Here is a 13042-nt window from a genome sequence, read left to right as displayed (position 1 = left end):
CAGGATGGAGAAATGGAGAAGGGATTACAGCATGATCATGACCTTTTGGAAGTGCTTTCTCCCTCTCCCCATCTCTGTACCTCTCTCTGGTGAGCACATGTACCTTCTAGCAAAATTACATAGATAAAGATATGCATATGGAGTTTTAAGCCTCCTGGTTTGTTGTACTTTGTTATGGCTACAATAGAAAACTAATACAGTAACCAAATGGGAATCTCTTATGAGTTAGGAAAGATATTCCAAAGTGAAAAAAGGGACATCCCAAACACCTAAAACCTGACAGATGAGAAGTGGCTGAGAGACTGGGTCTGAACAGCTGGAACTAAGATGGTACCTGGAACAACTGCTACTTAACTTTCAGACTCATTGTACCCTCATTGTACTGTATTAACATGCTAGGTGACACTCATAGCGGTACCATGGCAGTTTGGAATAACCATATCAACAACTGGAATTACCCTAATAAGGTCATAAAGTGGGAGGGACAGTGGTTCCAGGAAAACCACTGCCCCCTTTAAGAATAAGTCATGAATAAAACTGTTCCTTACTTAGCCAGGTATTAAGCCAGGCCATATAAGCCAGATGCACACGGAAGTTCAGGGCTGCCCTTCTATCTTTCCTTTCCTGTAGGTAACTGTTCTCCCTTTCCTCTCTGATGAAGGAATGACTCTATTGTCCCATCTCTTCCCACAGGGCTGCTCCACTCCTGGAGTAGTTTGTCCTCAACACCTTCCTTAATAACCTTGCTTTCAGTCTCCCTCAGTGGCTCATGCTTTCGTTTTTTTTCCTATGCAAAACCAAGGATCTCCACATCCATGTCGAGACTCCCTCATGGGTCGACTCTTCCTGGCAACATTTCCTAGAATTTTGGTGGTGAATGGTATATTGCAGGGAATTTGTTTTAATATTAGACTTACCGACTCATAATTTAAACGATTTCTTGTTGACCTTCTTGTTTAATTCAAATACTAATACAGGACATCAGATTTAAGAGTCAAAACAGGGTAGAAGGGCAGGGCCGTTGCAAATATGTGGGAGTCAAATATCTATTAGCTACATGCTTCCTACCTTACCTATATTAAATCCCTCAGCTTTCAAGACAACTGTGTGACCTACGTAATATTATTCCCATTCTGACCGACAACCTCAGATACAGAAAGGCAACTTGCTCAAGGCCACCAGCTACTATGTGGGCAGCCCCACACAAACCTAGGCTGTTTGGTTCTAGAGTTTGAGCTTTTCCACTTCCTGCCTTTGCACTTTGAGAGAAAGGTCCAGATTTGTAAGAATTTTTGCAAACAAACTTTCTTTCAGGCAAGTCACATTTCATGGGACATATTTACCTGGGTACCCAACTCAAACCATTTAAAATTTTGTTTCGCCTTTAAAAAAAAAAATCCACAGCCCATATCTAGACGGACTATAAGGAGCCAGAAGTCAAGAGAGATGGAACGGCGCTGGAGGGAGGAGGACCGAGCGGGAGGAGGGGGCCGCAGGATGTTGGCGGCGGTCGGCCGCCCGGTGGATTCTGGGAATTGTAGTCCCAGGCATGCAGGGCATTCCTATTTAGGGCCACGGGAGAGCCTGACTGCACTCCCAGAAGCCTCTGGTGCGGCTCTCTGGGAACGCACTTCCTGGGACGCTGAGAGGGAGACGCTCCAAGAGGCTCCTCAGTGTGGGCGAGTGAAATGCCCTGGATGTGAGAAACAGGTAGGTGTGGTCCAGACGGTCCGATTTGGGGGACTTTTTTTTTTAAACAAGTCGTTGAGAGTTTTATGTAAAATAGCTCAGTTGAGGCGAATCGGGGGGCCTTGGAAAAACGCTGACCACGAAAACGCCAGACACGAAAATTGAGTGAGGAGGTATTTGATAAACCTGTGGGGAAAAATGATTTGCGCGCAGGAGTATGGTAACGTCAAGGTGTGTTGCCGGAGCAGCCGAGGGCCGGAGCTCGGCTGCGGAGCTGTGGGATGTGGAGCTGCGAGTTGCTATTTTTGAAGAACCAGCTGATGCTGGTTGTGTAATGATGACCTGCTCGCGGTTCAAACCCACTCAGTGTTGCGGGGATGGGCTTGCTCTGCGAGCGTCAACCGTCGCTGTGTTGCGGTCGCTTTCCATTGGCTCTCACCTGAGGGGCTGTTTCCCTCCCACCGCTTTCTTTCTGCCTGCCCTGCAGCTCCTAAGGACGCAGCTGGAAGAAGGGGAGCAGACGAGAATGGGAGAATGCAGACTGTCTTGGAAACTTGGCTTGTCCTCTGAAGCCCAAGTTCTGTGTTCCCAAAGGGGCCCAACGCTACTCCAGAGAAAAACTAGACTTAGTGACCCTACTTAAAATTGCTCAGTGATCTCATTGTTCCTATAAAACGGTTTCCTTGGATTTGAGGGTGAGCGACTATGCTTGATGCCAACCCAGACGTATTTGGGGAAACATTCAGACAAAAAACCTTGATTAAAATCTCCTTGCAGACTTGCTGACAGCATTCTACATAATGATCATAATAGAGATGGTGATAAATGCCTTCATCAAGGAAGCTCTCAGGTCTTTACAAGTTTTCTCTTCTTCCTTCCTGTTTGAGATAAATAATAACAGTTGAAGAGGAAGTTCCGATGTTTAAAGTAGATTTATGGAAACATTTTTAAATGGCAGGTTGAGCCATTGGTGGAACTAATTAAAAAAAAAGAAGGCATTCTAGTTACAAATTTGGGGATGCATAGGAAAGATAAACTTGGCCTGGTATTGTCAGTATCCTTTTAAAAAGTATGAAATCTTACCAGCTAGTGATGTGGAGGTTAAGACACTAGAACCCTCATGACTGACTTGGTTGTTCTAATCCTGGACTCAGCAGCTTGAGAAACACCAGTGTGTGTGTGTGTGTGTGTGTGTGTGTGTGTGTGTGTGTGTTTGCACATGCCCAAAATTCCTAGAGGAGAAGGGATTGAGGTGTGGTCAACTCCCCATGGTGTCTGCTCTCATGTGCTGTCTCTTTCTGTTGAACACATGTGCCGTATAGAAAAATTACTAAAAGAAAACAAATCCAAAAGCTTAAAATCACCAGTGCATTTTTCTTTTACTTCCAAGACATTGGTATAGTGTTCCCTCACCCTCATTCTTTTACTTCACTCATGAAAGGAGCTTTAAAAATTCAATTAAATACTGGTCATATATTTCCAAGTAAAGTGATTTTTATCCTCATTTCTCCTACCTTCTCAAATCACAAAATGAAAGTTTTTTTCCTTCAGTATCATACATATAAATACTACAATGAGTAAATTTTAGAATAAACGGCCTTTTAAAATGTATTATTTTTATTTTTATTTGGCCAGAGAGGGACAGAGTGAGAATGAGAGAGAAAAAGTGAGGAAGTAAGCCACCAGGTCCGAGACCTGAACTGTGGTCGGCCACGTGGGAGTGCAGCGCCCTTAACCACTTTAGCACCTGCCGGCCTTAAACTGCCTTTTTTGAAAAATTTATGGTCAACCTTTTTGGTACATCATTTGTTTTAGATGATTGCTAATTATTATTATTATTGTGTTTAGTTTTGCTCTTAGGGTATCTGCACTTGCCTGAGAGAGAGAGAAAGAGAAAGGAATCAACTCCCAGAGGGAATGGCCGTGCCATAAATCCTTCTCCACTCTCCTGTTTTTGGGCACATGAGCACATGCCCTGCTGATGTGTTTTTCAAGCTGCCAGGTCTGGGACGTGAACCGTGCAGTCAGCCATGTGGGATCCAGCTGCCTTAACCATGTCACTGTCTGGCCCTATTTTTTCTAATGCATATTCAAATAGAGTCTTTGGAAAAGTTACTAAAGTTAGTTGGGTCGTTTTTCCATTTTTTTTTTTTTCAGGCCCAGATCATCTTTACTGTGTGTTTAGATGTGTGTGTGTTTCTTCTAAGTTGATTAAAGCTGTTTTAGAACTACTGGGTCCCTCAAAGGGTAAGTATATCCTTTGATTATATCTTATTTTCCTTCTGCTACCATGTATCAGTCACTAATGACATTTTTTTTTCTCTTGTTCAACAAAATGAAGTATAGAACAGACTTCTCTTGTAAATGCAGTGACTGATGACACAGTTTCTAAGAAAACCCAAATTGTAGCTAGAAGAGACTCCCAGTGTTACCATCAAGGATTAATTTAGCTGCTATTCAACATGTATTCTCTTATTCCTCGAAATTGTCCCTAAAGAAATAGTAATGGGTTTGAGAATTCTAAAGCTCTCAGTCACTATTCTTCCTCTAGCTGTCTTTGAACTTTATTCAAAACCAAAGAAATTACATCTATTTGAAAATATTTGTATTTGAAATGATATCTTTGATAACATTTCATCGTATACCAAATTTTATTCATCTTCCTTTCTGAAATTTACTGTGGAAGAGAAGGTCAAATGACAGATGTGAAGTGGTGTTTTGAAACACTCTTTATTTGATTTGATCAGTCACCACTCCAAAGAGACTACTCTGTTATTATATGACTATAATTATCTGTGGCTATTTACTGAGAATCCAGAAGAAAAGCATATTCCCAGTTGAAGAAAGTAAATAACCCTGCCATAATATTCCAGACTGAAATTTCTATTTTTTTAAAGAGTTATTTTATTTAATTTTATTTATTTAAATTTGACCAGAGATGGACACAGAGAGAAAGTGAGAAAGCAAGCTGCCAGATCTGGGACTCATACCGTGGTCAGTCATGTGGGAGTCCAGCACCCTAACCACTATACCGTTTCCCAGCCCCTCCAAACTTAAATTTCTGGCCATATAATAGTTTACAAAGGGTTTTGGTATTTATCATCTCACTACTATATGGAGCATTTTACAGGTGAGAAATTTGGGGTTCAGAGGACATAGGTGACTTGCTTGGTTTGTAAATGAGAGATGATGACAGGTATTGAGATCTTTGTACCAAGCTGCCTCTCACATACAGACAACAAGCCCTATATCAGTACAAATGACCCAACTCAAAGCTGCCACCCAGCTAATGTTCATGAGTGCTTGTCAGATTGTTCTTAACCTTACATGTTCTCTGCAATCCTTATATAGCAAAAAGATATTTTTCCTATTGCTATAAAAAAGATATATAAATACAAACATACAGAATTAATTACTTTAATCATTAATTTTATATAGTAACCATTCTTGAAGAGAGTATGTCTAAAAGCTAACACACCTACTAAATTAAAAACAAAAGACTCACCACAGACATGATTGATTGAAATCCTATCGTAAACTAGTGCTGCCAAGCATTTATTTATTTGTTTGTTTGTTTATTTCTAGAAGTATAGTCTTATGTAAGTACTTGAAAACCTTATTTTCCCTGATCACAGATGTCTGGGAGAAGAAAATGAACTTTATTTTATAAAAGTGAGATATTTTGTGGGGGACCAGCAGTGAGCCTAATGGCTATGTCGCTGGACTCCCATGTAGTCAACCGTGGTTTGTGTCCCGGACTCTGGCTTAAAACTCATGCTGGGTGCGTGTGCGTGCGTGCCCAAGATCCTGAGAGGAGAACGGAGGAGAAGGGATTGCGGCGGGGCCATCCCTCCTGGGGGGTGATTTCTCACTTTCTATCTCTCTGTCTCTCTCTGTCTGGCGAGTGCACGCACCCTATAGCGAAAACCTCTCCAAAAAAAAAAAAAAAGGGAGATGTTTGGGCGAATACAGGGCTAAAGACAATGACATGGTCCAGAAGCAGCATGGGTACTTCAAAACACCAGATGGTGTAAGTTGCCTCAAATGAAATGAATTGAACTGACACTAGAGCAGATATATCACTTTTTCTCTATATCCTGACTACACTCATATTGACTGGCCATTTGTTTGTTCATTAACAAGTAATTCAACAAGTAATTAAGTGCCTTCTATGTGCCACTGTTGGACACAGTGAACAAAACAAAAGGATCTCTGTTTTCCTGGAACTTAGTCTGATGAGAGAAAAAACACACTGAACAAGGATAAGCATAATCGCTGCTATCAAAGAAAAAACACAAAGGTGCTACCAGTGAATGTAAGTAGCGACAAGGGGAGGAAGAAGGACATTTAGGGTGGGCCTCCCAGGAAACTAGAAAGATGAATATGTAGGTGTTAGCTAAGTAAAGACTAGCATGGGATTAAGGAAGTTCTAGGATGGGCCCAGCCACTGTGTTGCTGACTATACCTGTAGGTCCAGCTACCTGGAAAGCTGAGGCAGGAGGATTGTGGGCTCGAGGCCAGCACAGACAATACAGTGAGACCGTGTATGAAAGAGCCAGATGTGGCATGTGCCTATGACCTCAGCCACTCCAAATGCCAATGCAGTAGGATCCCGTGTGGCGAGACACTGTCTTAAAAAAAAAAAAAAAAAAAAAAAGCGTATCATGTGCACACATACCCCCCAAAAAGTTCTAGAATGAGGGAAAGCCTTTAACCAAATTAGAAAGAATTTGGGAAGCTGAAAGAAAAGCATTATGGCTTCATAGTAGTGTGAAAGGGAGAATTCTCAAGATAAGGAGGTTAAGAATTTGTCAGGAGCCAGATGGTATGAGCTTTGGGGAGGATTTGAAACTTTAGAGACTTTATTCTGTGGGAAATGGAAAGCTATTGAGTGGTAAGAAATGGAGTGACACAGATTTACATTTGAAAAGAATTCTGAGTTTAAAATTAATTGACATAGCATAGAGGTAGAGGTCTTTTTACCATCTCAAGAGTGAACAAATTCTAGTTTGGAGGTCAGCATTATCTTTTAGTTCTAAAATACTAAATATATAACTTCTCCCAACTCTCATATAAAATCTTACTTTATCTTTCTAGTCATATATATTACTTATTATCAGATCATACATATGTGAAATTAAGAACAGAACATAACTAGAAAAGCAGCCAAAGACAACTATGGAGTATTAGACATTACTTCTAGCACCAACATTGAAATTTAGCTTAAGAATTTAAGTAAATGTTACTTTCTTTGTGGAAAACATAACCGATTGTGTATAAATAGGGTTTGCAGTCAACTCAAGCTAAGAATACATCATTGAAAGCAAGTTCAGGACCGGCTCTAGTGGCCAGGGCACCAGATCCCACATGACTAACCATGGTTCAAATCCCAGCCCTGGTGGCTTGAAAGATGCCAGGCACATGTGTGTGTGCATGCTCATAATCCTGACAGGATGGAGAAATGGAAACGAAGGGATTGTGATGTGACATGCCCCATTGGGGGAGTTGCTTTCTCCCTTTTTCTTTTTCTGTCTCTCTCTCTCTCAGGCTAGCAAGTGCACATACCTTCTAGCAATTAAAAATTATTTAAGGGAAGAAAAAGCAAATTCAGCAGATTGGTGTAACATTTATACTGATTTTGATGCAGGATATACCTAAACACACTTAATAATGAAATAAATGTTTGCCTACCTCTGTTCATCAATGTTATTTGATAGTCTGTGCTAAGAATTATATTTTTTAGTAATAAAATTCATTATGATCTTGTTTCTCATCCGATTTGCATTGCAGAAATCAGTGGCATAGGACATCTTGATTAGAGCAATCTAAATTGCATTGAAATCCAAATTACTTATTCCTCACCTCTGAGAGCAGGAAGGAATTATGATTAGGTTAATTTAAGACTTTTGAGTTATCCAAAGGGATTTGAAAATTTGGAAGAAACAGGGAACTTTTTTCTTGTGTCTTCAATAACTTTAATCAAATGCTTATTTTCTTTGATTGTTTAGTCTTTCTCTAACCCTGGATACTACTTTTTTTTTTTTTTTTATGAACAGGTACTTTATCAGTCACTTTGCTTAATACCTTACAATTATTCCTTTATATGTAGTAATTATACAATTGATTCATTGTCAGCATTTTGAGTTTGCGTAAAACAGCGTATTTTTTCCATAAATCTGTTAACATATTGGAAACAAGGTCTAGATCTCTATGGTTTAGGAGTCCTTCCTGGGTCTGACAGTGTTTTGCATATGCTAGATATTTAGCACAGTGGAAACACTTGTTGAATGAATGATGGCTTAGTAGTAGCTACTTCTTTGTCCAGTCCTGCATTATTATTGGCTCACTTTAGTGAGTTACAGTAGTCTGGAGATAGGGCCCGCTACTCATTTATTCAAATAATCCTAAAGTGGTACCAGTCAAATTACATACACTGTGCAAATTACAGACAGGCAAGTGAATGAGCAAAACCGCAAGGATCTGAGTTCTAGAATTGGACATAATTGATGCCTTTTCCAGTGTAAACATTACCAAATCTGCACAGGAGTTCCATTGCTAGATGTAGGTGTTCGGTTGCTAAAATTAAGCAAGACAATTTTTTTTCTCAATTTGCATGAAAAAATAAACTAGAACTACAATTTCAGTGTTGTAAGTCTTCATCAAATTTTCTCAGATAGTTACTACTCTTGGGGCTGGCAGGTGGGCGGTGGTTAAGGGTACTGAACTCCCACGTGGCCTACTGTGGTTCGAGTCCCTGACTTGGCAGCTCGCTTTGTCACTTTCCCATCTCTCTCTTGTCAAATTAAAATAAAGTAAGAAAGAAAGAAAGTTAGGTAAAAATAATTTTTTTTTTTTCTGGAGAGGTTTTTGCTATAGGGCGTGTGCGCTTGCCAGACAGACAGAGAGAGACAGACAGAAAGCGAGAAATCACCCACTAGGGGGGATGGCCATGCCGCAATCCCTTCTCCATTCTCCTCTCGGGATCTTGGGCATACACGCACACGCGCCTGGCGTGAGTTTAAGCCACTGGGTCCGGGACTTGAACCATGATCGACTACATGGGAGTCCAGTGACATAGCCATTATGCTAACTGCTGGTCCCAATAAAAATAATTATTAAAAAAAATAGTTACTACTCTTGATAATACTGACAGATTAACATAATAAACAAGTAGTAAATGAATATTAATGAAAAAATTGGAATTAACCACATTTTTTCTTTTTCTTTTTTTTGGAGAGGTTTTTGCTACAATACATGTGTGCTCGCCAGAGACCGAGATGGGGGGATGGCTATGCCACAATCCCTTTTCCTCCATTCTCCTCTCAAGATCTTGGGCATGCATGCACACGCGCCCGACATGAGTTTAAGCCACCGGATCCGGGACTCAAACCACAGTCAGCTACATGGGAGTCCAGCAACATAGCCATTACACTAACTGTTGGTCCCACCACATTTTTTCTTAAAGAATTATTTTTCTATATAATTTTATTTACTATTATTATTTTATAATTTGCTATAGGACATATATGCTTGCCAGAGAGATGGGGGGGGCAGGAAGCAAACAAGCCCCCAGGTCCAGGACTTGAACCACTGTCAGCCATATGGGAGTCCAGTGCCTTAACCACCACACCACCTGCTGGCCCTGGAACTAACCACGTTTAACTTGAGGGCATTTAAAAAATGGTCAGATGTTCCTAAACTCTGATTTTACTTTGAACACTTGCGTGCGTATATGTGAATATATGTATGTAAACTTCACACATTTTTCAGCAGTAAAAGTATTCCTAGTTCAAATGATTAAATTAAATATATAAATAATGTATTCTTTGCTAAAGAACATATACCCTAGCCTTGTGGTCATGGTCTTTTTGATCCTGACCTGCTGGGAATGCTGCTCCACTATCTCAGCAGGTCATATTTGATTCTGCAAAGCATGATGGATTCTCTAAATACCACCATTCTGTATCCAGAAATAAAAATTATTCTTAGCTTTGGCCCTTCATCATGCTGGGGCCAAAAAAAGGTCATGTGCTCTTTTGCCTCATAGGAGCTATAGAAGACAAAGAAAATACATTTGAGTAGTGCTTTGAGAATAAATTACTAACCCTTGAAGAAATTAAAACTGAATAATATGCTGGTTTTTAGAGTTTGTCATGTACAGGAAAAGGACACAGCCTTTTGTGAGTAGAGAAGGGTCTGACTACTGTTTTTTTTTTTAATTGCATTAGTAGAGATTTTTCTTTAGAAGTCTTCACATTCATCTTATAAGAACAGTAATAGTTAAATAACTAACAAATGCTATCAGTTTCCCTGAAAAACACTTGAATCATCTTGACTCACCCAGGAAGTAGTTGAGCAGAATAATTTCACTGACCTTTGTTCTCATCTTTTCATTTGACTAACTCATTGGAGGTGAATCCTTTCACTTTTTATAATTTCCCAGTGTACCTAGAATGTAGAGAGGTCAGTTTGCTTTTTCTAATTTAATTCATTCAATAGAATGTTCTTTGAATTGCTCTGGTGTGCACTGAGCAGGTCACACAGAATGCTAAGTAGTAGTTAGTATGTGCAGATAGATCACAGTACTCTAGATGTCTTTTAAGCAGTTGATACTTTAACTCATTGAATCTATAGAATAATTCTGTGAGGTACGGTTATTTTTCCATTTTACAGGTGAGGAAATTGAGATACAGCCAGTATCTCAGAACTGGCTTAGTTAGCTGGGAAGTGAGGAAGTGGGATTAGAGCCCAAGCAATCGAGAGTTAGCTCTCAGCCCATCTACTTTCCTGTAGGGCTTCTTTTCCCATACCTTTGCTTTTATGAGCCACCTTCACTTCTGTTGTGTGTGTGCTAACCTCATTGGACATTTGCCTGAGCATTTGAGATTGAATTCATATTGTTTGTAGCTAACTGATGGTCAGTGAATGCTCTGGCCCTTGGTATATATTTGAGTGCCTGACACATTAAGATGCTTGATATATGTGTGTTGAATAAATGATTATTGACAACTAAGAGAATTTTAGGTGTGATCATCAGAGAGTTTAATATTGATTTGGTTGTTCCTCTAACTGTGAAGAAAAGTATGATAGCTCAAGATTTCAGTTGCTACATGACTCAGTCAGTGATAACCAAGCCCATGTATGTGCTCCTGTGCCCCGAGGTCACGTGCACTTGCATTTACATTTATATTTTTACAGAGAGAAGAAACAGTGGAGAGAGTTTCTCTCTTTTCATTGATATTTCATTGTTAGCTGTGTTGCCAGGTGGTATCACCTTTCCTGCTGTGCTCTCCTGTCGTTCCCTCATGATTTGTCCTCTTGTGTGTCACTCCGTAGTCTGAACGTACTGCACAAGCGGCTGCCTGCCTGCCATGGGCTGTCGGGATGTTCACGCAGCCACAGTCCTCTCCTTCCTGTGTGGAATCGCCTCAGTAGCAGGTCTCTTTGCGGGGACTATGCTTCCCAACTGGAGAAAGTTACGACTGATCACATTCAACAGAAATGAGAAGAATCTGACTGTTTACACAGGCCTGTGGGTGAAATGTGCCCGCTACGATGGGAGCAGTGACTGCCTGATGTATGACACTACTTGGTACTCATCAGTTGACCAGCTGGACCTGCGTGTCCTCCAGTTTGCCCTGCCCCTCAGCATCCTGATCGCAATGGGCGCCCTGCTGCTCTCCCTGATTGGAATGTGTAACACGGCCTTCAGGTCTTCAGTGCCCAACATCAAACTGGCCAAGTGTCTGGTCAATAGTGCAGGTTGCCATCTGGTGGCAGGGCTGCTGTTTTTCCTGGCGGGTACTGTGAGTCTCTCTCCGTCGATATGGGTCATCTTTTACAATATTCACCTCAACAAGAAGTTCGAGCCAGTATTTACGTTTGACTATGCAGTGTATGTCACTATCGCTAGTGCTGGGGGCCTGTTTATGACTTCCCTTCTACTGTTTATTTGGTACTGTGCATGCAAATCTTTGCCTTCTCCTTTCTGGCAGCCACTGTACTCCCATCCTCCTAGTATGCATACGTACTCACAGCCCTATTCAGCACGCTCCCGCCTCTCTGCCATTGAAATTGACATTCCAGTGGTTTCACACACCACCTAGTAGGGAAGTAGTTAACTGGTAGAGAAAATTTGTAGTCTCACATTTCCCTTGTGCAAGAGCTCTTTCGAATCTCTGTTCTCCTTTCTTCCTGACAAGTCAGTGAAACCAAATTTGTATGTCCTGGTAGAATGAAATGCTGCTAGTTTTTATAAGTTTATTATTTTAAATGTGGATCATTCCTTTTATCTTATACTGGAAGGATTTATAACCTCCATATTGATATCTAATTATTTAAGTGGAAAGGACCTGTGTTGCAGTTGAAGTTATTTAGGGGAACATGGTGAAGAACGACAGCTAATAGGAGGTGTATACTTTTTTAATATTTTAGTGTATATTGTTCTTTTTCTGTGATACATTAAACTAGGGGAAAAAGATAATTTCACATACTGTATAAGAAATTTATTCAGATAAGGGTAATATTTTGACAGTAGTCAATAATCTACCAGCCTCAGACTATAACTTTTCTTACTTCTTTCTTGAGGCTAATTGTGTTGAGTAGGCTTCAGTATGTTTAAGGTTACTTTCTCTTGTGAGTTCCTTCTCTTCTACCTCATGCCAGTGTTAACATACAGTTTAAATGATATCAGAATAAGACTAACATTTTAAATATCTATTAGTTAATGGACAAACTTTTAACATAATTTTTTGAGTTAATGATTTCATGAGCTGTATTACCAGAGTTAAAGTGTGCCCTGTGACAGGTCGGTGCTTCTGAGGCAGATAAACCTTTTTTACAGATACCATCCATAAATGGTATGTGATCATGCCCATGTATAATCGCTTAGTGGCTAAGAGAAATAAAAGGCCATAAAGTTTTGTTGTCTTTTAGACATACTGTCAGGAGACAACAGTCTGTTCTTCGGTGACAACATTAGAGGTTCACTCTGGTGACTACGATTTGAGTGACAAGGGAAGTGAGGTGTGGCTCTGCCGTGCGCACATGCACCCTTGACTCTGTTCCCTCTCCATTACTGGTTATTTCCTCGGACATGTATCTCTGCCGAACACTTTAGTGGGTGCTAAAGAGCATACATGAGAAGGATGAGAGCTGGTCCCATTCACTAAGAAATTTTAATCTGTATAATAGAAAAGATCACACTGTTACTTGGCAGTAATGGAGCAGTCTGGCTTCATTGGCAGCTGGCCTTAACTTTTCAATCATTAATCCAGGAATGTATTTCAACCAGAGACATGACTTTTTTTGAGAGAGAGAGTTTTTTTTTTTTTTTTTTTCTTCAAGGTGGGCT

The 13042-nt window shown here is 40.3% G+C and overlaps 1 protein-coding gene across 2 annotated transcripts; it reads left to right on the top strand.

Annotated features, from left to right (window-relative positions):
- The first annotated feature begins 1614 nt into the window (after positions 1–1614).
- Positions 1615–12763, top strand: CLDN12 (claudin 12). 2 transcript variants are annotated; one of them, XM_006168995.3, is made up of 3 exons: positions 1615–1710; positions 3847–3936; positions 11026–12763. In XM_006168995.3, the coding sequence occupies exon 3, from the start codon at positions 11061–11063 to the stop codon at positions 11793–11795; it is 735 nt and encodes a 244-aa protein (XP_006169057.1). In that variant the 5' UTR covers positions 1615–1710; positions 3847–3936; positions 11026–11060; the 3' UTR covers positions 11796–12763. The 2 variants fall into 2 exon arrangements, with proteins under 2 accessions (XP_006169057.1, XP_014439855.1); XM_014584369.2 differs by lacking the exon at positions 3847–3936.
- Positions 12764–13042: the final 279 nt, after the last annotated feature.

This window comes from Tupaia chinensis, unplaced genomic scaffold (genome assembly GCF_000334495.1).
Source record: "Tupaia chinensis unplaced genomic scaffold, TupChi_1.0 Scaffold146650_1, whole genome shotgun sequence".
NCBI classification, from domain to species: Eukaryota; Metazoa; Chordata; class Mammalia; order Scandentia; family Tupaiidae; genus Tupaia; species Tupaia belangeri.
The sequence above is the reverse complement of the archived record's forward strand: the minus strand, read 5'-3'. Positions and strand labels throughout refer to the sequence as shown.